The sequence below is a fragment of the Sciurus vulgaris genome (assembly GCF_902686455.1).
Source record: "Sciurus vulgaris genome assembly, chromosome: 1".
Lineage (NCBI taxonomy): Eukaryota > Metazoa > Chordata > Mammalia > Rodentia > Sciuridae > Sciurus > Sciurus vulgaris.
The window spans coordinates 163,449,131-163,471,219 of record NC_136461.1 but is presented as its reverse complement, the minus strand read 5'-3'; the positions used below and the strand labels follow the sequence as shown (position 1 = coordinate 163,471,219).

General features: G+C 33.3%; 1 protein-coding gene across 1 annotated transcript in view; it reads left to right on the top strand.

Moving 5' to 3' along the window:
- Window positions 1–22,089, top strand: part of MMP16 (matrix metallopeptidase 16) — a 258,787-nt gene that overhangs the window by 135,826 nt on the left and 100,872 nt on the right. Inside the window, exons 3-4 of the mRNA XM_079143787.1 lie at window positions 3,270–3,392; window positions 14,801–15,105. Coding sequence (XP_078999913.1) covers window positions 3,270–3,392; window positions 14,801–15,105 — 428 coding nt within the window. The remainder of the gene's footprint in view (window positions 1–3,269; window positions 3,393–14,800; window positions 15,106–22,089) is intronic.

Sequence of the window (22,089 nt, the reverse complement as noted above, 5' to 3'; positions counted from 1 at the left end):
AGCACTGTCCTCATGCTGGGGTCCTTTCATCCATTCACAAGTCACTCAAAGATAGAGACAGATACATATGAATCAGAATGCACAGTGCATTATCTGTGGCATTGAGGTAGTGAACTGTACCTGCCTGAGGTGAATATGAAGAGTGACTTGGGTTCTTAGGATTAGTAAGGAGGAAAGGTCACTCCAGATAAAGGTCACAGAAAACAAAACAAGAAGTTGTTAATTCTGTAGAAACTGAGTGGACCTTAGGAAGTAGGGAGACAGGAAACACCCTCCCTGTGTAGGCCTGAATCGGATTTTTTCTATAAAGGCATTTCACACTCAGCATATAAGAGAGCACATTTTTGCTTTGGGAAGATTTTCCACTAACAGTGAGAAGGAAGTCAGTGATGGAGTGAGATAAAAGGGATATTTAGATGTAGAACAGACAACATCATGATTGATTGTGTGTGAGGAGAGCATAGTGGAGGGTTTTGCCTAGATATCTAGCGTGGGCATTAGAAGTGTTTAGCTTTCACCCAAGATAAGGCATCAAATGACATGGCACAAGTTTGGGGTGGAAAATTATAATTTTTCTTTTCCTGACATGTAATATTAGAGATGATGAACAGGATATCTAGCTGGAGATGTGAGAGCATTTATTCCGGGTCTCCCTTGGAATCCATGGGGGATTGCTTCTAGAACCCCTGCAGATACCAAAATCTGGAGATAATCAAGTGTCTTACTTTAAAGGTGAACTCTTTGCACATAACCTACACATATCTTCTTGTATACTTTAAATTATTCCTAGATCACCTATAATACCAGTACAATGTATGCACTATGTAAATAGTTGTTAGATTATTGTTTAGGGAATAAGGACAACAAAAAAATTTGTACATGTTTGTATAGATGCGAGTTTTTTCGAATACTTTTAGTAATATAGTTGATTGAATTTGTAGTTAAAAGAACCCACAGATATGTTGGGCTGTTATAATTTCTTGTCATGTATATCTTGTCTATAAATTAGGAGCTTAGCAAGGAAAGGAGTTCTGCCTTGACCCACTTTTAACCCATTCTTTCATCTTGCCTATATCTTAGTATGTCATAAAAACTCAAAAATATGAACCAGGATGAAATAAGTTAGAAACACAGGAAGAAATAGTTAGAACACAGGAATATTAGAGTTTTATGGGGAAAAATCCTGGGTACTACCTTAGGAATTCAGCATAGATATATTTTAGTACAAGAATTCAATATTTAGTCCTAAAAATTCTGTCCTTTGGAAGATGTTCATATTCTACTGAGAAAACTACTGTGTCCATCATATGCATGAATTTAAATGAAAGTTTGAATTAATTATTTAATTTGTAAATCACTGTCTTCATTTTTAATATTATTTATATTAGTTTACAAAACATACCTCTTTGAAAATGTACTTTATCCTGATAAAAATAATCTTATTTTGTCAATTTTATCCAAAATTATTTTTCTCTGCCCAGGCACTTATTTAAATATTATCCTTAACTGAATATAAATGTCACCACATCACACATTAAGTAAATATATTCATATTTTATAATTATATATCATTTATTTCCTAGTACTTTCAGTTAGATAAATAAGTATAAGTACTATCTTAGGAGAATTATATTTTGAGAATATAATTGATGAAATATCCATATATAAGAGCAACTTAAATCATTACAGACACACCATTAATGCTTAATATTTGTTAATTAGATCGGTATCTAGATCTTTAAAATGCATTAAAAATTACCATTTTTTACTTAAAAATCTCTGTGTACCTATCCATCTATGCAGTGAATATTCACTAAATATCTCTTACATGCTAGGCATTGCACAAGGTACTGGGAATGTGTAGATCCCTTGCCTTCAGTGTTTTGCAGCCAAATGAAATATCTCTCAAACTCAGTGGGTTTGGGAATGCCCTGGAGAGTTAGTTAAAAATAAAAGGTATCCATTCTCACTTCCAGAGAGTTCAATTCCATAGAACAGGATGGTCTCCCAGTTACCATTTGTAAGACATCTCATTTGATTGGGAGACTTTTTAATAAAGGGAAAGGGTGATTTTGTGAAGAAACTATAATGCATTTAAACTCCAGTGGCATTTGTTAAATCTAATGACTGAAATGTCTGCCTTACTGAGGTCAGAATAAAAATGTAGAAACCAAGTGGCATGCTTCTTAAGAAGTAAAAGTCACTATTTCATTGGTACATGAAGTTATTGTTATGTTTATAAAAGCAAGTTAACTGATTTATCTAAGTAGCAAGTAAACTAATTCATTTTCACAAAATGGGTACCTTTAAATAGTAATTTCTATATTCAATACCATTTAAAAAGTACAGAAATTGTTAAGCACCTGACAAAATACAGCAAAATTGATTCATTTCCATTTTGTGAATCATATATTACCACGTATATTCAACATTGACTTTGTGGTTATTAAAGGAGTCAATGAACAGGAAAACCATTTTGTAAGCTACTAAAGGAAAGCTACTCAAAACCATGAAAATCTTTCTCCTTAGACAAGACTTTTAAGAATAGATAGGAAACATGACAATAGTCAAATGAGACTGTAGAAAAGAAGTTAACTACAGTTTCTGAGTAAGTATTCAAAGTAATAAATTGAAAGCAGCATTTAATATTCAAATACAAATGCTTAACTTTATTCTTTTGATGTTTAATACTCATAGTTGGAAAAATATTTTTTAAGAATCGAATTTGTTATTAAAGATTCAGAGCAAATAGCTGCTACTGGGAAATTAGAACAATGGTCAAAAGTAAAGAAGAAAAATTGTAGAAATGTGAATGTTATTTGAACAAAATTTCACTGTTATTGAAGCTAGAAGAGAGTAACGCATACTTACTGCCTCCTTGAATTTAAAATCATGTAATAGACTTTAAAAATTATTAATATTAAAGTTGGGTATTACTATTATATTAAGAATGATACAAGAGACTAAGGATTGCCAACATTACACAACTTTTAATAGCAGATTCTACTTTAGCCTATAGTTAGGTGGAAGTGAATTAGAGAGAGGAAAATTATCCAATTATCCAAAGGATGTGAGGTGTAAAGTAGTGATTTTTGATCTTTCCCCCAAAATGTTACTTGGATTCCAGTTGCAAGGACATTGACGGTTTCCCTTTAGTTTATGGATTGTTTTTTCATTACTACTGTCTCATATTAACTCCTTAGTCAATTTCCTTTTGAAATTGATAATTATGATTGCTGGTAAGTAACTGAAACATCATTTTTTTGCAGCTGGATGAAGAAGCCTCGATGTGGTGTACCTGACCAGACAAGAGGTAGCTCCAAATTTAATATTCGTCGTAAGCGATATGCTTTAACAGGACAGAAGTGGCAGCACAAACACATCACTTACAGGTATAAGAACTTATGGTGAATTTCCTTTTCCCCATATTTTTCACGATTTTTTTTTTTTTTTTTTTTTTTTTACATTTTGTTTGGTATTTTCTGAACACAGACTACATGTTAGACTACATCATAAGTGATATGATGTTATCATAAGGAATTTAAAACTGCAATTGAGAAGAGAATAAATTGTCCATTTGGGGACCTCCTAGACATTCTTGGAAACATTTAGCATACCATCTTTTAGGTTCTTGAATAAATGCCAGTATTCTGAGGAACTCTGAGAAATATTGCATCATCTAACAAACAAAACATATAATCTAAAAAATAAAAAAAAGTAATTACCATTTAAGCACAATGTCTCTGAATCTATTAATTATCAATCTAACCATTTTGATTTTTATTCTTTCGGTAATTGTTCAAGGTGATCATGCTTTTTGCATTGTCTCCACTGATGTAAAGTGCTTTCCAGCCTATAGTGACAGTTGTTGCTAATGGAGAAGTTCATCTTTATTCACCTGTTCATTGAACAACTGCTTCTGAGTTTCAGTATGAACAAAGAACAGTGCTAGGCCCTGGGTATATAGCAATAAATAAAACATGGGAACCTGTTCGTTCTCAGGAATTTACAGGCATGCAAAATTGCACGATTATATGAATGTGATAGTTTTATGAAAAGTATGGACTAGATGCAAGGCAAATGGAAGCCAGGGTCACCCAATTTATCCTGAGATTCAGGGAAGGTCTCTTAATAAAATGACTTTTTAGCCAAGATTTGTAAAAAGAGAAACCATTTGTTAAAGCAATGGGCAGGAAAAAGGGAGAGGAAATGTCAGGAAACATTTCTACAAATTACATGGTTAGAGAACTTTACAATTATATTCTTTGTGTAAAGAATACCTCATATGCATGTGCTTAAAAATAAAATTTTAAAATTCAGTATACTTTTTGTCTACATATTTGGAATGTGTGAATTGAATTTGCTTTTTGTTATTTTGGGAACACTTTTCTGTGTTACTGTATATGCTGTGCTGTCTTCCCAAGTAGTATGACCCTAGATTATTGCTTTATGCAAATAGTTGAAATTATTCCTGCAAATAAGAGAAATCAAAGACGAAAGAGCTTTGAGTCAAGCTCATGAAATTGGTATTTACCATTATTTAAATTTGTTCATAGAATTTTTTTAACTTCACAAACTTGTTCTGCCATCTCTAGAATCTGAACTTCCACAAAACAATTAAGAAAGTATTATGAAGGGTCAGCATTCATGCCTGTAATCCCAGTGACTGGGGAGGCTGAGGCAGAAGGATCACAAGTTCAAAGCCACCCTCAGCAAAAGCGAGAAACTCCATGAGACACTGTCTCTGAGCAAAATACAAAATAGGGCTCGAGATGTGGCTCAGTGGTTCAATACCCGGTACTCCCCCGCCAAGAAAGAAAATATTATTAAGATTTTTTTAATACTATCCTTTTTTAAATACTTACCCTTTTTCATGTTCTCTGAGTTTCAGGAATCTGTGATTTGGTCTCTGTCATTAACTTTAGGACATTCTCAGTAATAAATTACTTCTGTTGTTTTCTCTCCTCTTCTGATATTCTCATTATGTACCTTATATCTCACAGTTCTTGGATATTCTGTTGGTTTTCATTATTTTTCCCTTTACTTTTCTATTTGGGAAGTTTCCATTGACATATATCTCTAAGCTCACTGATTCTTTTCTTGGCCATGTTAGAGTCTACTGAGCCCATCAAAAAGCATTCTTCATTTGTTTTAGAGTACATGTTATTTTATTTCTAGCATTTTCTTTTGATTCATAGTTTCTGTCCCTACTTACATTACCTATATCTTTCTTTATGTTGTCTACTTCTGCCATTAGAGTCCTTTATCATATTGATCAGTTATTTTAAATTCCTTATTTGATAATCCTAACATTTCTGCTATATCTTCGTCTTATTTTGATGCTTATTTTGTCTCTCCAGGTTATGTTTTTTCTTGCCTTTTAGCAAGCTTATAGTTTTTTGTTGAAAGTTGTGCATAATATATTGGGTAACAGAAACTGAGTAAATAATCCTTTATGTGGTATTTTATGTTTATCTGTGTAGGGGCTAGGCTGTGTTTAATATTTCTGGAGCTGAATTTCCTTTGGTGTTCTCTTGTTGTCTCTCTTCCTCTCTTTAGTGTTCATCAAGTTCTTCTTAAATAGACCTGTGTCTTTAAGCTATTTTATTTGAATTCCACTACTATTGTACTGGAGCCCTGTTGGTTTGGCATAAGGTATTATGGAAAGGAAGCAGTCTATAACTTTATGATTAAATCTCTTCTGGTGAGCCTGACTCTCTGGGCTTTGACCTTCGGAAAAGTTCCCTCTTTGCCCCCTTCCCTCTTTCCTTTTGGTGGGACTGAAAGGGTAGAGGTGGCTGAGTGGTTTAGTTGCCTTTCACCTAGATCAGATAAGGCTTTTTCATGGAAATTCATTCCAGTACCTGTGCATATTTAAAGAGCCTGGCCTTTCCCCTCCTTTTGCTGGTAGGGTTTTCACTAAGAATCTTATGGGGCCTCTTGAGGCAAAGCTCTTGAGTGTGTAGAGGAGCCCCTATGCTTTGCCCCTGGGTGTTTTGAATTCTCAAGCTCCTCCAGGCTTCTATTAAAATGTACCCCACCCATTTCCTGGCTTTGGGAACTTTTGCTATTAGTAAGTTTTGATTCTCTGCATTTGCCCCTTTCTTCTTTTTGCCTGGTGGTTTCAAGTGTCTGATGGATTGAAGAAGCATTCATTTTCAGTTTTTTTCAGCTTCATTTCTTTGAGTTTGGGAGTAATAACTTGTCAACACTTAATGTCTTAATGCAGAAAATTGAAAGTGCATAGCTATCTTTATAATAAATCAAAATAGACAATATATACACACAACACATGCAGTGTGTGATCATTATGAGTAGCACATAGCACAATATAACAGCACAAAAATGTAACAGCAAAGAATAAACCTACCATTGTAAGCCTTTTATAGAGAAAATTATGAATGTTTATTGAAAGATGTAATGGGTGGCCAAAAATAAATATAGAGAAATATTTTACTCCCAATAGAAAAAATAAATATGATGAAGGTTTAAGTTTTCCACTAACACATTTTAATCCAAACCAAAATTCCAGCAGAGTTTTAGGGCATAATTTAATAAACTGAATCTATTCACTATTAATAGTGAAGGTCAAAGAAAATATCAAGATGCTTCCACTTAGTAGATATGAGGACTTATTTCAAACCAATACCAATTAAGAGTACTAAATATGTAGTAGTATCACAAAGATAGACCAGAAGCACAAACAAGAGATTAGAAAAACAGACTCACACATATCAGCAAAATTCATTTATGCCAGGGTAGGTTTATGGATAGGTAGGTTTATCAGATGGAAAGGATGGGCTACTTCATTTAGAAAATTATTGTGATAATTGGTTATACATATAGAAAACAATGAAATTGATTTTATACCCCAACCATGTTCAAAAGAATTGATAAGTACCATAAGCTTATCAATAAGTATCTAAGCTTAGATAATGCCACATATCAAAACTCATCATTTCCATTTCAGAAAGTGACCTTTTTAACTTGATCTCCAAACTCTTGAGAGTGCACCCTATTTACTGTCTCTGAGTCCTAGGGTACTGACTATACATGTTCTATTAACAAAAGAAAGGAAGGAATAAAGAAGGGAAGGAGAAAGGGATACGAGTGGTTGTATTTATACCTGATTATAATTTCACTTTAGCTGGATTTCTGTCCTGACAATAGTCTCAGTCAGTTGTGTACACTGAAATAATTAGGTGTTTGTCCCTGGAAACGTCAGTGTTCTAGATGAGCACAGCTTGTGACTGAGTCCTGTTTTAGAGTAAGACCTGGGTTTTAATTCTGAGTCTGAAACTCACTACCCAATAAATCAAAATCGAGTTCCTTACATCCAAGTCTCCATTTCCCTACATGTAAACGAGAATTGTAACAATACTTATCTCACAAGGCTTGAGGAAAAATAAGTAATGTAATGGAAAAAATAATAAATTTTTCATAATACTTGAAGCAGTATGCTTAGTAAACGCCAACTATCATGAGTATTCTTTTTCATTTGTTGAACAAGTCTCTGAAATAGTTAAGTGTATTTTAACAGGGATATAGAAAGTTGAGAAGGAGAGTTAAGGACATTTCATTTTAAAGTTAACATTTAAAAGGTGTTAAGAACTTGCCTCATGTATAAGTACTATTTGCTACTATTTACTTACTATATTTAGAAAAATAAATACAAAATCTGACATTTATGCTCAAAATATATTTATTCATGGAAAGGATAACTGAAGAGTACCATTACAAGGTGCAGACAAGATTTGGGGTCGAATCTAGGTTTTATTTGATGGCAAAACTCATTATAAACCAATGGTATGGTGTGACTCAGAAAGAACTGAAGTTGCAAGAATACATTGACAATATTGACAGAAAGCAATTTGTTACTGATGCTAATTTTTCTGGTTTGTTGACCACATCTTTTGTCATGAATAAGCTATGCCATCAACATAGATTAAACATATTTGTGTCTTTCCACAATGTCAGAATTTATTTAATAACAATACATTCACAAGGTACACTACTTTCAGCGGCGGCACTTTACCAAATATTTATAGGTCACCTGGTAGCCATAAGCCAGACAAACACAAGTAATTTTATTCCAATCTTAATTTCTAATAGCTATAACATGCAAGTTACATATGACATATCCACATCATTATGTGTATATGTGTGTGTGTGTGTGGTGTGTGATAGGAAAACTGAGAAAGGGTTACAGCTGCAGAATTACGGATGCTGAGACAAGAGCACAGGCGCAGAGACGGAGAGGAATGCAGACTTAAAATCACCGTAAGTGACCAGATAAGGATTTTAACTAACCAGTTCCATGGAGTTGTGTAAGCAAAGGCAGAGTGTCCACTTGAAGTGTCATGGGCAGGAGCATTTGCACTCTGTTGAAGCTCAAGGACAGAGATTCAGAGATTTGTCACTGTGGTGATTTTTCTGGGCCAGGCTCTTGATGTGTGACAAGGTGACTGGGACATAGTGCCACTTGTGTCCAGTCGTGGGAGGATTCTCCTTTTATGGATCTTATGTGAGGGGGTCGTGTGTGATGAGATTGGCAAACTCCCATGTCTAGTGTTCCTAGTATGATTTGGGATGTTCATGTGTCCAGGTATTCCTTGATTTAGTTTGATAGCTCAGTTTATAAGTTATTTATCACTTTGTGCCTTGTGGTTGTACTGGGCAGATGGTGATTGTTTACTGTTGTAAACAAGGTGTGAAGTCATTCTGCCTTGGCACTTGTACTCAAAATGGAGTAGCCCATGGCCAACTAATGCTTTACAAGATGGAGTAACTCAAGTTTAGGCACAACCTGGAAACTGCTGTTCTGTATACATCATGCAGTGACTCTGAGCAGCCTGCTCCACACACTTTTCATGTATACTTTCTCTTATGGCAAACACATATTTTGCTGCTTCTTGGCAAATCAATGTACATGTCTAAAAAGCAATCAAAGTGGTAGCGGGCCTGAATGTAGTCACATGAGAAACAGTTAAAGATTAAAGCTAAAGATTGTCAACATGATGGAAAGAACATTTAGAGGGGAGATTTCCGGTTATTCTCAAATGCTTATAGTTCTTCAGAAAAATCTAATAGTTTAAATTATTGGAAAATTAAACCATCCATTCTATCAATCTTCTTCATCATTAGTGGCATTTAAATCAAGAAATTTATTCACTTGTCAGGTAAATTAGAGACCATTTATATAATAATTGGAAAGTTGGTTACTAAATGAATTAATGAATTCTAAGTAGGTTTTGCTTAAGTTTTTTCACAACATAACAGAAACTATTAACAATTTTATTAAAGAGATTTTACTTCTCAAATTTGCTGAATATTACATAAAATAATTTTTTCAGACATATACATTTCCAAATATTATTTTATATAATGAGGGGAGGAGCATTTGAACAGGAACCTAAATTGTCAGGTGAATTATTTTTAAAATCATAGTCTGTTAATTCATGTAATGCTATGTTATACTGGTTAGTTTTGATTTTCACAGTATAGTCATTCTATAGTTACCCTTGATTTTAAATGAATGCCTCTATGACAACTGGAAACACATTCTAGAAGTTATTTTACTTTAATAATTTATATATAGCAAAGATACTCAGAAGTTGCTAAGGAATAATCAGTTTCTTACCCAAAATATTTTTATTATTCTCTCTGAACTCAAAAAACACATGGAGTTTGATGAACCTGTTGACTTCAAAGAGAGCTCAACTCAACTCAAAAAGAACTCAACGTATCCAGGGGACATGTAATAGACTAAGAAAGGGACCCTTTTTAAATTAGATCCAAGGCGTATGTACTTAAATCTGTCTTGTCTAGAAAGCCAGCATCTTGAGAAAAATAGCCAGTCATTTAATGTAAGTTTTCTTGGAAGGATTCCATATTTAATTTTTATTCCTTGACAATTTCTTATACATCAAATGTTGTAAAGTCATGTTAACTATACAAACATAATATGAATAAGAGTAAATTAGTCTGTTCAGTTTCTCCTGATAGATTATAATATATTCTCAATATAGATATGCTAGTAATTCAACCATGCTATTTATCATTTTGTATTCTTAGCAACTGTCTATTTCCCCTAGTACAGTAGATTTCCTTTAGTGATAATCATTTTGCATAAAATAGTAGTGCGCTCTTCCAAACCACTAATTGTTTATTTAATTGTAAAGGCTATTTAGCTTTCTTCATACCAAAATAATTTTGACACAAGAATAAGATTTTTTTATTGCTAAGGTATGTAGCTCTTTTTCTTGTTTCCTATATTAGAGATAAAACAGTAATGTAACTTTGAAAGAGATTGATCAGTGCATCAAAAAATTGAAGGATCAATAACCTTAAGTATGTAGAATTTTTATTAAATGAACTGGGATGGATCTGGTGATGTTAAAACTAGAAAATTCCTACTTCATGCAGTTACCTTTTAAGTCAGCTAAATGACACACTTTTCTTAAAGTACCAGTTATTCTAATGAGTAACATCTAGAACTTTTCCCTTCATCAGTTTTATGTAGGATTATATAAGGTATGGTCTAATATCAAAGGTAATTATCTTTTTTAGGTTAAATTTCCAAAATTTATTAAAATTGAAGTTTGAAAGACTCAGTGAAATAGAATATTGAAATAACCAGATACTGACTTCAGAAAAAGAAACCCATTGTCTTAAGAAGTATATTAACTTTTTCAAAAAGAAGAAAAAGCAAGTAAAATATTTTAAAATTAATCTAGCTTTGTTACGTTTTTCAGAATAAACTTTCATTTTACTCTATTTACTGCATTGTCTTTTTTGCTAGAACTTTTAATCATTTTGTGCATTCTTTATTAGAATTGTTCGGAATTTCAGTCTATTTTGTTCTTATTACACATGACCTCTGTGCCCTTTTTATTTTAGATATTAATAAATACAAAATATACCTCTCAATGGCTTAAAAGTTTCTAAACTCCTGTTTTTGTTTATACCAGTTTCAGAACTTAACTCTGACCTGAGGCACATTTGTATGTCTTGTATTTATTACTGACACCACATGTATTGTGGTGAAGCATTTTAGAAGTTCATTAGTGCATAACTTTGAAAAACACAAGGATGTATTTTCAAATCCAAACAGTGCTCCACATTCATTATTCTTTACTATATTTTTGCTTCATTTTCACAGAATGATTATATACACTTGTATGTAAATCATACTCATATAATTATGTTTGTTTTTCCTATTTGTAAGATTATCCATTATTTGAAATAAAAAATTAGTTTCTTTTTCACAACATTGAATTCGTCACCAATCCACATCAACAGTTCTCAGAAAATATAGTAAAAATCAGTCCTTTATGTCTGGATGGTTACCACCCTTATCGATATTTCTGTTTTCTCTTATTGTTATGGGGCACAACTTAAGAACAGACCGAGATGTCCAAATTTGAGAGTCTTTATTAAGCCAGCTGGCTGACTGTCTCACACAATGCCCCAAAAATGGCTATTGGGAGAACAGCTCCGACCACAGGGTTGTAGAGGTTCTGATACCAAAAATCACATTAATCTTAAGTGTCTGTTGTTATGATTCAAAATTACACATTAATATCATGAGATCATCGACAGAGGGGGAAGTGGGTCAAAATCACCCTTACCTGGGTACAAACTAAAGAATGGTTGCTAACATCCACACAATCACTGTTCACATGGTGCATTGTTTAGGAGCAATAGGGATCAAAAGAGAGCAATTTTTCTTTACATAGGAATCATCATTCTGTATTGTTAAACATGTCGCACTAAGTAACTGATGATGGGGACAGAGGCGGGATGTTCCCATGGGAGAAGCTTATTTCCTACATAACATGGAGTCTCAGAGCAAAATGGAATCTGTTTAGTCATTTCCCTTAGAGTCTGGCCGGTAACATTCTCATGGAGCCAGATCTGTCAGCCCATCACATTATGTGACTTCTGAAGTGTTTTATTGCTTCCATCTTCTCCATTTTCCTTATTTGTGACTGGGATAATATCAAGGAACTTCTGTGCTTAAAACTCTCCAGTGGCTCATCTTCACAGAATGCACTCCAGTCCCAGCCGTCCTCGCTCTCCTGTATCACTGGCCTTCATATTCATTTTGCCCCAACTACTCAGCAGGCACATGCTTTGAACTGATGGGCTCTGCTTGACCTGCTTATTGTTCCCTCTGGTGGGAAGGTCAGTACTGGGCTTCTTTCATTCCTCCTGTCATTGAAATAACTTACAGCATCTCTTCTTCACCTTCTCATTCCTCATGGTGCCATCTGAAATTATCACTCTTTTTTGCCCTTTTTACTGTCTATCTCATACCACTAAAATATTTGAGCGCTAGAACAGAAGATTCTAGCACCTAGGCCAGAGCCTATTGTGGGGTAAGTCAGAATTCAGAGTTATGACATTATTCTGCATACCTCTTCATCAACAAAACAGGGAATTTAGAGACCAAGCTGGACATAGGTCTGTAATGCTCAATGCAGATGTTTACCTTTTCTCAAAATATAATTCCAGACACAATGCTGAGTAGGACACAAAATGAAAGCCAACTAACAAAACAACAAAACACTGCCTACCTTTCTCCTTGATCAGTCATGAATTCTTCTACTCTATTCATGGTTTGGTTCAGGTGAAAATTTGTGGTACCTTCCTCAGCTCTTCTTTTCCTCTCCTAGCTTGTGGCTAATCATAAGTCGTAGTGGGTTCATGTTCAAGCACATCCAAAATACAACCACTTCTCAGTGTCTCTGGTACCACGGGTCCAAAGCTTCTAGACTTTTGCAGTAGTTCCTGATGGTTCTTCCTGTTTCAACTTTTGTTCCACTTTAATGTATTTTCTACATCATGGCTCCAGTTATCTATTTGAAGAATAAGTCAAAGGTCACATCCATGCTCCTGATGCTCCAGTCACTCAGAGCAAAATCCTGACCCTTGCCCCACCCATTTTCTAACCTATACCAGGTACCATGCTATTGTTTGCATTGATGAGATTATCTCCACTTGAAGACGTTTCCCTTACCATTTCTTTCTGTAGTATGCCTCTCCTCCATTCCATTGCTACTTGGGTTGCTGCTTCTTTTCCCTTATATGCAATAGTTACCATCAAATCATCATGGTAAATGTGTCCTGGACTACTTATTAGAAAATAGTGGAAACCTTATTTTTCACATAAAGACTAGCATTAGAATTCAAGACAATGGATTCTTACAATGTTTAGGATGAAGCTTTTTAGAGCTTTTTCAGCTTTATCACTTAGAAGCTTTTTTCTAGATTCCGTAAACCTTAACTTCTTTTTTTTTTGTAAGATAGGTATAAAAGCCCATCTCATGGGATTGTTCCAGGGATATAATAAGATGTTGTGAAGTGCTTGCTCAAATAATACCATTATTACTTTAACATAGCTCTTTAACATAACTAACATTGTAATTATCTGGACATGGTTACAGTTGGGTTATATGTAGTCTCCATATTATTCTTTGCCACTGGAAAGTACATCCTAAAAGTTTTTATGTTTTGATGAATAAATTTTGAAAGGCAAAATAATTTTGAGTTCTATATATATAATGACATGCAGAGATACCATAATTTGACTATTATTCCATCATTAGCTTCCAGTACTCTTTTTCTGATTGTATTATATTATATTCTTTATATTCTATATAAATATACAATTAATATTATATTCTTTATAATATAATACCATATTCTTTTTGTATTAAAACAGACATTATATTCTTTTTGTATTAAAATATTTCATTAGTGTAAATTCATGTTTGGAAGATTATTGTTTGAAAGAGTTTGAAACTCACTTATCACTCCTGTGGAATTTACCCATTGTTTTGTACATGCATATCATGGGTTTATAGTACTGCAATATAAAAAATATACAGACTTGCTAGGCACAGTGACACATATCTGTAATCCTAGTGACTTGGGAGGCTGAGGCAGGAAGATCACAAGTTGAAGACCAGCCTGAGCAATTTAGTGAGATCCTAAGCAAAATAAAAAAGTAAAAAGAACTGAGGATGTGGCTCAGTGGTAAAGCACCCATGGTTCAGTCCTCAGTCCAAAAAAAAAAAATATATATATATATATACACACACACACACATATACATACAGACTAGTTTTTTTGTGTTTCAATTAACTTATCTAGCAAAAGATAAATATCTGATTAGTGTAAAAATAATCAAGAATAATATTGATAATTATTTCACTGATTTGTGTTAGCATAAGAACAAACTCTAGTCTGGTTTACTTCTTTAAATTCATATGATTACTCAGTACATTTTTAATTAGAAAATTTTAATTAAAATAATAGAGTATCAAATTATGATTTAATCTTATGTTTAAAAATTAAGAGGTGATTATGTCTGTAGAATTAGTGTTCATAAATAAAAGCTTGAATACAGTGTTTGAAATTGATGTGAGCAGATACAATGACGTACCTCTAAGAATAATTAAAAACATGAAGGAATTGAAATTTTTGTTTTAAATTGAACCTGCTGTACCTGTTCAGTTGTTTGGCAGGCTGCATTGTTGTCCAGGAGGCAAACTGACTGTTAGCCCATTCTGCAGAGATCTTCTCATTGATACCCTTGATAACTGAATATTATACTGTTGATAATTAAATGATCCCAAGAGAGCGAAAATTAGCTGTGGAGACAAGAAGAACACATAAATTTCATTTTGATTTAAGATTACTGTTTTCCCTGACATTTTACTGAGCTATGGATCAAAATCTGTAATAAGATTGACATAGTAGAGCCAAGCTGATTATTGTCTTTTCTGACTTTCAGCATAAAGAACGTAACTCCTAAAGTAGGAGACCCTGAGACCCGTAAGGCTATTCGCCGTGCCTTTGATGTGTGGCAGAATGTAACTCCTCTGACATTTGAAGAAGTTCCCTACAGTGAATTAGAAAATGGCAAACGTGATGTGGACATAACCATTATATTTGCATCTGGTTTTCATGGAGACAGTTCTCCCTTTGATGGGGAGGGAGGATTTTTGGCACATGCCTACTTCCCTGGACCAGGAATTGGAGGAGATACTCATTTTGATTCAGATGAGCCATGGACACTAGGAAATCCTAATCATGATGGTAAGTGCATGCTTTCTTTTCAGTGCAAATAGACATGTTTTTATTTTTAGAATGCCCCGCATTTACTAATTTACAAACTTAAAGCATTGATTCTATATTTGCCTTTAAAACTGTAAAGCAATATATAAGGCTTATTATGTTTTAGAACAAGAATTGGTACGAGTCAGTAGATAATATAGTTATGTATGTGTTCTTTGGGTTAAAGATTAAAACCTTAGACTGTGTCTATAACTAATATATATATAAAAAATGAAAAATTTTACTTCTTAAGGGATTTTGCAGTGAGTTATTAAAGTCATCTGATAGCCATTAAGCTAATTAGTGGTTTTTCCTGTATCTTTTGCCAGTGTTTCCACTTGAAACTTGTGATTAACATTGGTGATGTGGCTTCTACTGTATCTTTTCTGTGTTACTTTCTGTCCTGTTACCACCTTTCTAGTCTGTAAATTTTTGCCTCTTCTCTTCCGACTTTTATCTATTTTATTGGTCTCCCAGTCTGACTCATTATCTTCATATTATACCTCTATTTTTACCCAAAACCAGTTTCTTGTATCTCAATCCCAACAAAGCTATCAGTTTCCTAATCCTTATAATTATTCTGACATTCAAAATAATGTAAAAATCAAAAAACTCAATAACTAATATAAGTTACTTGAAAAAAAGGCATATGTTTCTAGACAAAAATGCATATTTCAATTCTTATTTTAAAAAAAATTCAATTATAGGATCTTAAACTTACATGATTCCTAACCATCCATGTGCCTAATTCTTGTAACACTTAAATATTTTCTGTCCTCACCATTGTAGAATGCTGTTCTATAACAAGCATGCATAGCTTTGATAACAACTAATCAGCTAATAAAACTCTTAATTCCTCCTTGATGAATTAAGCCTAGTCATGAAATGAAGCTTTGTTAGTGCATTAGAAGGTTTAGTTAGTTGAATTATTGTAATAGCCTTGCATTTTTAGGACACCCAGGGTTCAATCATGTAATGGATAAAGTGAGGTTGAGTTAAAATGTCAGTTTTCAAAGAAAGAAACTGTTCTTGTTTTCCAAAATAAATATAATTAAATTCTTCATAACTTTTTAGAAAAATAGATTTATTGGGAGATTTCAAGTGTAGTGGAATTAAAAGCCAAAAACATTGGAGTCCAACAGATTAATGTTTTAAGTGCTGGCTAAATAGCCATCAGTTCAAAAAGCCTCTGATGTGTATTTTCTTGTTCTTACTATGTAGTTTAAATCACAGGCTGTAAAGAATGCAAGTGAAAGCTCTTTGCATGCACGATTTTTTAAACTAATCTATACCTAAGCATCTAATAATAAAATACCTGGAAACATGGTTGTTGAACCATAAAATTTGATTCTAAAATCTAAAATGAAACGTTTCTTTTACTTTTTATCAAAGTCACAGTCATCCCAATGAAATTGCTCAGACTTCTTCAAGTCAATTATTAGTTGTTTTTTTTTTTTTTTTTTTGCATTCTAAATGATTGAGAAGTACTTCTGATGAGAGAATTTTGTTGGCACAGGCAAAAACAATGTTCTTAAAATTACAAAAAGATAAAATTATCTTTTATTGCAATTATATCTCTAATTATTCAAGTCACATTATTTTTAAAATTTAAATTAATGTTGTAAGTGATAAAAACTATGTATACTAACAGGATAATCTGTAACATTCCATGCATGTACCTATTGTGTAAAATTTAAATAAGATTAAACATATCTAGCTCCTCAAATAAGTATCAATTCTTCATGCTGAAATCTTAAAAATATAGTTTTGAAGTTGTGTTAATTTGGCTTTTTTGGCCTCATAAATTGAAATTTATTAAAATCTTATATGAAGGAGAAAACTATCAAATTGCCTTTATTTTGTCTTACTATGTTGAAATCCTTGACAAAGAAGGCTGCACAAATTCTTGAGTGTGTGCTCTATTAATGAGTTATTAAGATATCAACTGACACTTTTTAAAAATAGACAAAGTTTTTAAGAAAAACTCTGTAGGAGGATTTGATAACCTAGAAAATGGGAATGTTTACACTGATTTGAGTGTGATCAGTGCTGTGAATGTTTTTGTGTTTTGTATGATAAGTATTTCAAGGAATGTATATGTAGAAAAAAATCTGAAATATAGCATGTGGACTGAAGGTGTGCATTCATTTCAAGGCACTTGTCACTAATACATCGTATTGCCTCCTAACTTACATTGTGGCGATATAACATTCTCTGCACATATAAGCACATGACTAAAAACTTAAAACAGTTGTTTGATACTTGGGTTTTCATTTGGTGGAAAATATGTCTTTACGTCAAATAAGAATGTTTCGCCTTCTGAGTGAGCCTAAAGGAAAGAACTGTGCAAAATAATGTTTCAGAATTGCAAGGGATTAGGAAGATGTTAATTGAGTGTTGGAATTGTAATTCCATAAAGATTTACTGCTTAATTGAAATTCAGTCTCTTAACCAGAAACAGCAGGGCAGCTAGGGTAGTGTCAGGCTGAAGTATTGATCATTTATCAAAAGAACAGCCTCTAGCTTTGCTTGTGGTACTGGGAGATGTGGGGAGAATTCATACATTTGTATATACTAGATCCTAACTGCATGTAAGACTATTGTATCACAAATAATAATGGGCAAAATTTTGACATCTTCATCAATAAGCTTTTTCTTTTCTTTAATCTAGTTCTTGAATCCCCTGGCTTACTTACCTGAATTATTTTTCTTCTCCTATTTACAGCTCTTGAGCAGCTAGAAAACAGAGCAGCTTGGTTATTTCGCAAAAATGCAAATGAAAAAGCCTTTTGATAAGTACCCAGCTCATTTTCCACAGCATATTGCTCAGCTAATGAAGGCAATTTGAATTCTGTCTACCTCAAATAGATGAATGGTGTCTTAGGTCACCAGTAACCCTTAATTCATTGTTATCTATTTTCCTATCAATTTACTTATAGTCATGATATTTTTGAAAACTCAAGCTGAAGGCCGTTAAGTAAATGAAAATAAATAACCACATTCTCTCTCTCTATCACACACATATCCCTAATAAAACTTATACTGTTTTTTGATTTTTTTAATTTAATTTTTATTGCGTGTTTAGTTTTGTGTAGTAAATAAGTAAAACATGTCCAGAATAATTCAAAAGAAAATATTTATCATGATAGGGTTTTCTAAAAGTATACACTGACTGAATGTAAGTTGGAAATTTTAACTCTAGTGGTATGTTAAAATTCATTTTGTGTCACATTAGCATACTGTTTCCTTAGCTATGGTATAAAGTTTAACTGTTATGAATACAAACAGAAACCTATCACAAAGGTTATTTCTAAATAGATAAATATCTAAGTAGTAATGGAATTTCAAATTGAAAAAAAAAGATTACCTATTACAATGATATATGAAACTTAGGATACAACAGTATCTAAAGAATGTGCTGTCTTACCATGAAGTGGCAATTCTGCTACAAAAACAGTGCAGTATGGTAACTATTTACTGTTGGAAAGTTAATGGCCTGAAGTCAATGGTGTCAGCACTGATAGTGATAGGCGGTTCACAAAAAAACAAGGAGAGGCTAATCATGATGTGAATGTCACCTGAGACATCAAAACTCTTAAATCTATTCTGTTATTTAGTGTCAAATGGTTAACTTCATCTCAACCCACTCACTCATGAATACTCGAAGGACTTTCATGGTGTGATGCTTGAGTCAACCGACATGACGTATGCCAACCATGGAGAGTTAACACTGTAAGAAAGATGTAGTCTTTGGTACACTAGTACAGAAAGCACCTGCCCAAGGTAAACCCAGAGATTTGGCAGCCGTCTGATACCTCCTGACACCTGTTCATGTTACAGCTGCTACTATTTTATGATATATCTCAGAGGTACAGGATTTGAACTTTTGTCTTTGAGGAAAGGAGAGATAGATGCCAACTGGATATTATGAAGATGCTGTCAGTCAGCGACACACTCTAAGGGAGTATTGTCTAGAGCCATCTGTCTGTGTTTTTGAAGATAAGGGAAAGAATCTATTTGACTAAGGAGTAAGGAGTTAACCTGTCCTTAAACAGGAATACTTATTGATATTTTAATTTCTAAAATTAGCTCTCTACTGTATGGTTTTTACCTTACCATGTTTTATCAAATCCTGGAAACTCTTTCTCAAAAAAATTGGACTTTTACCTTTATGGCAGTGGTTTTTCACTTGCTTGTTTATAAAACTATGAGTTGTTTGTTTTAAAACCTTCCTGTAATGAACTTTATTTCACTTAGTTTATTTTATCTCACCTGACTAGTGATTCAAAGTTTGATAGTCTCGACTCTTTCAAGATCTTTGAATTATGTAGCTTCATGTGATCATTTTGCAGTATCAAGTTGTGTGCAATTAGAGAACAGCCTACGAATTGTGTAGTTACACTCACAAAAATGATTTCATTATGTCCGTATTAATAAAATATATAGATAGATCATGAACATTAAATGCCTGTAATATACTTATTAATAAATAAGAGATAAAACTGTAAATGTCCATATCTTTTAACATAGTAGAATTTAATTTATTGTGAGAGGGGCTCTCTGCCATAGAATGGAGGTTTAGCCATAATTAATACATGACATCCAAGGTTTCCTCAGATGTCAACATTCAGGCACCAGTCGAGAGAAATGAGATGAGTGTGCTCTTGGAAAGGTTTTATATGTCAGACCTGCGAGTGGTGTCTATAACGTTTCTACTCAAGTTCCACTAACTAAAATTCAACCTTATGGCCACAACTAATCACAAGCAGGCTGGAGAAAGGCAAGGGGTTGATTAAATAGCTGGTCAGTGACTTCTACACCAATATGTTGGGAAATAAAACAGTATTACTTGGATTTTGGATACAACTCTATGGGCAAGTTACTTAATTATAATCAGCTTTCATTTGAATTTTGACCTATTAATGATTACTTAGTTTCTGTTATTTCTTTCCTTCTATAGTCTGTGTAGGAAATATCCTTCAAATTCATCTTTAAATAGGTTCTTTTTCCTTAAATCTGGATTGTCATCAACAAAACAAAATTAAATGTTTCAAATTTAGCCATTTTGATGAATGTATACAATATCTTTAAGCTTTTGAAATAATTTAGTCTGTTTAAATTAATAATCTGAGGGCTTTTTATTTTTTAAATTATTCAAGACTAGTAACAAATTTCTACCTTAACTTTGTGCCTTTTTTCTCACAGGAACAGCCACACCAGTATAAAATCTTGCATCATTTCATGTTCACAAATTCCTTTTAGTTTAAACAAGTTTACACATTATTGTTTTTACATTTAATTTGTCACCCTCTTCTTCACTTGACATCAAATGTGGCAACAAAACCTCCTCCCCATTCTGTCAATTATCTATCAGAAAGGGAGGAGAAATCAACCTTGTTGTAAACCACAATTCTGATTGTATTTTTGCCATTGATTAATGCATCAGAAAACAGGATGGTGGATGTAGAGGGTGTTTCTACCCTGTGAAGCTGTACTAGATGCATGTGTTTTAACCAATTGAAAATTGACCTAAGACAATGAACTCTCAGCCTGCTCTCCAGGTTTTAACTGAAAAGGCTAATGGGTAAAAGAAAGTAGGGAAAGCAAGAGATAATTCAAAAACCCTCTTTGCTAATTATCTTTCATTTTATTCAAAGATGCCTAAAGAAGAAAACAAAAAATGATATTAATGGCCTAATTTATTTGTGCATTATGTCCCAGATACTGTTCTAAATTAACTTTTATGTATTAGTACATTTATTTTTCATACAAGTTTATAAAGTAGATAATATAATCAGTTCAATTTGTAAAGAAATTGCACTTAAAAGTTCCTTACCTTGCCCAGGTTCAGGTAGGTAGTACTAACAGAATGGTCCCATTAAAATGATAATAAAGAATTCGAGAAAGGGACCATGTCCTTGAAGATGCAAGAGAAGGATCTATACTGAAAGTATTTGATCAAGTGAGCAGGAAAAATAATATTGGAAACAACAGATCACTTCATAAAACTTTGTATGGACCAGAAAAAGAAAACTTGTGGAAGATCTTGGTAAGCCAATTCCCAAATAGATGATGATGCAAAAGCCATGCATAAAAAGTAGATGTAGAAGACCAGGTGGATAGATTCACCCCAAGTATTACACATTCTCTCAGAAGATGATAAGTGGAACAATGAAGCAAAAGAAATAAACAAATATGTAATAGCCAAAAAGTCTTGTTCTAAAGTGATGCTGTGGCATTATGCAATTCAGAAGTCTATTTTATTTTATCTTATTTTATTTTATTTGATACCAGGGTTTGAACCCAGGGCACTAAACCACTAAGCCACCTCCTCAGCCCTTTTTCTTTTGAGACAAGTTCTTGCTAAATTGCCAAGTTGCGGCATCTAGCTTTGAACTTTTGATCCTCCTGCCTCAGCCTCCCCAGCTGCTGGTATTATAAATGCACCACCACACCCAGCATGAGAAACATAGTTAAAGAATATTTGAAATCCTTATTTCTGGAAGTCTAGGTGCTCCAAATATCTTCTTCCTAAATAATAAATAAATAGGTAATTAATAAAGTATATTCTTATTGAATAGTTTGGTATCATTTTAGTAATATAATAGGTCGGGAAAGCAGTAAGCTAACACTAGTGTTTTGAGTGGCTGTGCGCATTTGAAAATCAGACACTAACCTTTAGTTCAAGGATAAGATGAAATTAAATGTACTTTGACTTAAGTAGATGTCAAATGATAAGGTTCAAAAGAACACATAAAAAATTAAATGAACATTCTTTCATTTTTATAAATATCTTCAACTTGATTTCCATGGTCCCCTCTTGAACATTTCCTTCTCAGGTTGACCTGCAAATGAGACATTGGTTAACTTAGATTGTTTTCTTGCTGGATGATCTAGCTTGCTTCCTGTCTTGCTCTGCTTAGATTTGACCTAATGGACCTCGTGAAAACTATTATTCTTTAAAAA